Source organism: Aptenodytes forsteri, unplaced genomic scaffold (genome assembly GCF_000699145.1).
Source record: "Aptenodytes forsteri isolate BGI_AS27 unplaced genomic scaffold, ASM69914v1 Scaffold23, whole genome shotgun sequence".
Taxonomy (NCBI): domain Eukaryota; kingdom Metazoa; phylum Chordata; class Aves; order Sphenisciformes; family Spheniscidae; genus Aptenodytes; species Aptenodytes forsteri.
In genome coordinates, this window is record NW_008796043.1 from 7,342,649 (window position 1) to 7,345,445 (window position 2,797).

Here is a 2,797-nt window from a genome sequence, read left to right on the forward strand (position 1 = left end):
ATATCTAATACGTACCACAGGACAGATTCCCAAATGTAACATTTCATGTATTTTCTTTAAGCTAATTATAGTTAAAATTAAAAAGCCATCCCCCCTGAATGAACACCGGAGGGAGTGTGGGATGTAGGAAAGCAGCAGGCTTTAATTGGTTGGTCTTAGGAGCAATATTTGAAAATCTGAAGTACAAAATCTCGTCTCTTTCCAACAGAGCTGGAGTATCAGCAAACTTATCTGCATTCAGCCAAGGTAAACAGCAGGTCAGGAGGCAACAGAAAAACAAGTTTCCTTCCCAAGAAGCCAAAACAACTTCCTTCGTGGTATAACGTGTGGCCGTGCAGAGATTATAAAAACTGGGAACTGAAACCAGGGTTTCTGCTAATGAACTTTAACTCGTTGCTAATTTTTTTAATTCCTGATAAGCAGCACTGCTGCCTAGACAATGGCTCATGGGACCGTGGAGGAAACTGTCTGGGTGATGATATCATCTCATTAGCCACACTGCTTTCTGTTTTGCAGCATATTTTATTTTCTAGTTTGTTTGGGAGGGAAGCACTGGTCCAAGAAAACAGGGAGGCCAATTTACAAAGCACTTTGGAGAAGTGCAAGTTGATTACACTTTTCTGAGTATGGCATGTTTTTCTTACCAAATTTTGAAATCGATCTTAAAAAGAAACATATTTCAGTGTGTGCAGCTCCTTTGTTTCTATTTTCATAAAATCCTTCATCTGGGTTTGACTTGCAATGTGGGTAGCACCTACTGGGGTAGAATTCCTCACGAGAAGGGAGAAGGAATGAAAACATTTCAAAATCATTCTAAAACCTCAGAGGTTTACTTCTGTGGCATTTTCTCATGAGTAGAAGGAAGGCAGGCAGGCGGGAAGGCAGGATGGCAGGAAGGCAGGAAAGCAGGCAGGCTGGAAAGAAGGAAGGTAGGCAAGCAGGAAGGCAGGCAAAAGAAGGCAGGCAGGAAGGCAGGAAAGAAGGCAGGCAGGCAGAAAAGGCAGGCAGACAGGCAGGAAAGAAGGAAGGAAAAGCTTTTATTAACATGGTCTTTGCATAGTACCCCGATGGAACACTGGCTGTGATCAGAGCTATAATGAGTATCTAGTCCTCAGTCAACTTAATTGTTACACACGCAGACTAGACTGCATATAATAAGGAAAACGCTATCTAAAATCTGCTTTAAAAGTTATTTAACCAGAACAAATCATCTGGGAAAGTACAAATATTTCTAACTGGAAAAATATTTCTCTATAGCTGAGCTAGGCCTGACAGCAAACCTTAATGAATTATTAGTACCTTTATTGTTTTCTTTGGCCCCTGTGCACTATATTTGTAAAAAAAGTCAGTAAAAAAGAGAACAATTGTAAAAAGCAAATATTTTGTACAAAAATACAAAGTTTTAAAAGCTCTTAAAAGTATATTCCATATTATTGATAAGAGTTGGACTATATATATATATTTATATAAAATCTATATATTCGTGTATCTGTATAATTTTCCTACATTTGGGATTTTAGCAAATGAAACATACTGTTTACACAGTTGCTTTATATGTTTTTCTATATGAGTGACCAACAGTCTTACTCAGATTGACAGAATGTCTTTTCTCAGAAGACACAAGTTGCTTATGTATGTGGTTACTGGTTGGGAAGAAAAATCTGTAACAGAATTAGTTCAACAGGATTTCCTGATGCTGTGGGTTGAAAGGCCTCGAATAATTGCAGGATGCTGGAGAAGAGTTGCTGCTGAATTCCTTTATGCATTTAAACCAGTTTTCAGTGCTTGCTTTTGTGTTTTTTTTCAATTTTAGTAGGCAATGTTGCGCTCTCTGAGGATTTTCTTCTTCTTTAAGTAAATTTCCATAATATGTAGGTATCTGTAAAGTCACAGCCTATTACACTCCAAATATTTGCCCTACAGTATGAGAGAAAAAAGAAAAACAAAGAGAAAAAAAAAAATCATGTAAAAACCCTGTGAAGATTAAATACATTTCCAAAAAGAAACTTACAGAGATCAAGGTATGTCAAAAATTTAAGTGGACTCATACTCAGATCCTGTAAGTCCTGGAGGATAAATATTTGTAAACCATGAAGTTTTCCTAAAATAACAAATGTATCTAGGAAAACGAGGGCAAATTACATTGTTACTTACACACCATCCTTCACTCTGGACACCCTAACAGAGTTATACATACACAAAGCTTATTCAGCACTTTGTTTTGTTTTGTTTTAGGGGGGCATGTAATTTTGGCTCTAGCTGACGTTTCCATCTGCCTTCACTGAAATTCAGCCTACATGTTTGCAACTGGAGCAGCCAAGCGCCCTTGGCAAAGCAATTTTAAATAGGCTGTATGGAGGAGAGAATGTTTTGGGCAGAGCCCCAGCATGAACACAAATACCACTTAGCTCTGTGATGATGGGGCTGGGCTCTAATCAGCCATGTGAATGACCAGCTGGTGGCCGGTCACGAGCGGTGTTCCCCAGGGCTCAGTTTTGGGGCCGGTCTTGTTCAATATCTTTGTCAATGATCTGGATGAGGGGATCAAGTGCACTCTCAGTAAGTTTACAGACGACACCAAGTTGGGTGGGAGCGTTGATCTGCTCGAGGGTAGGAAGGCTCTGCAGAGGGACCTGGACAGGCTGGATCGATGGGCCCAGGCCAACTGTATGAGATTCAACAAGGCCAAGTGCCGGGTCCTGCACTTCGGCCACAACAACCCCATGCAGCGCTACAGGCTTGGGGAAGAGTGGCTGGAAAGCTGCCCAGAAGAAAAGGACCTGGGGGTGTTGGTTGA

The 2,797-nt window shown here is 40.5% G+C and overlaps 1 protein-coding gene across 1 annotated transcript in view; it reads right to left on the reverse strand.

Moving 5' to 3' along the window:
- Window positions 1-973: 973 nt before the first annotated feature.
- Window positions 974-2,797, reverse strand: part of COLEC12 (collectin subfamily member 12) — a 91,515-nt gene continuing 89,691 nt past the window's right edge. Inside the window, exon 9 of the mRNA XM_019473765.1 lies at window positions 974-1,917. Coding sequence (XP_019329310.1) covers window positions 1,898-1,917 — 20 coding nt within the window. The 3' untranslated portion in view covers window positions 974-1,897. The remainder of the gene's footprint in view (window positions 1,918-2,797) is intronic.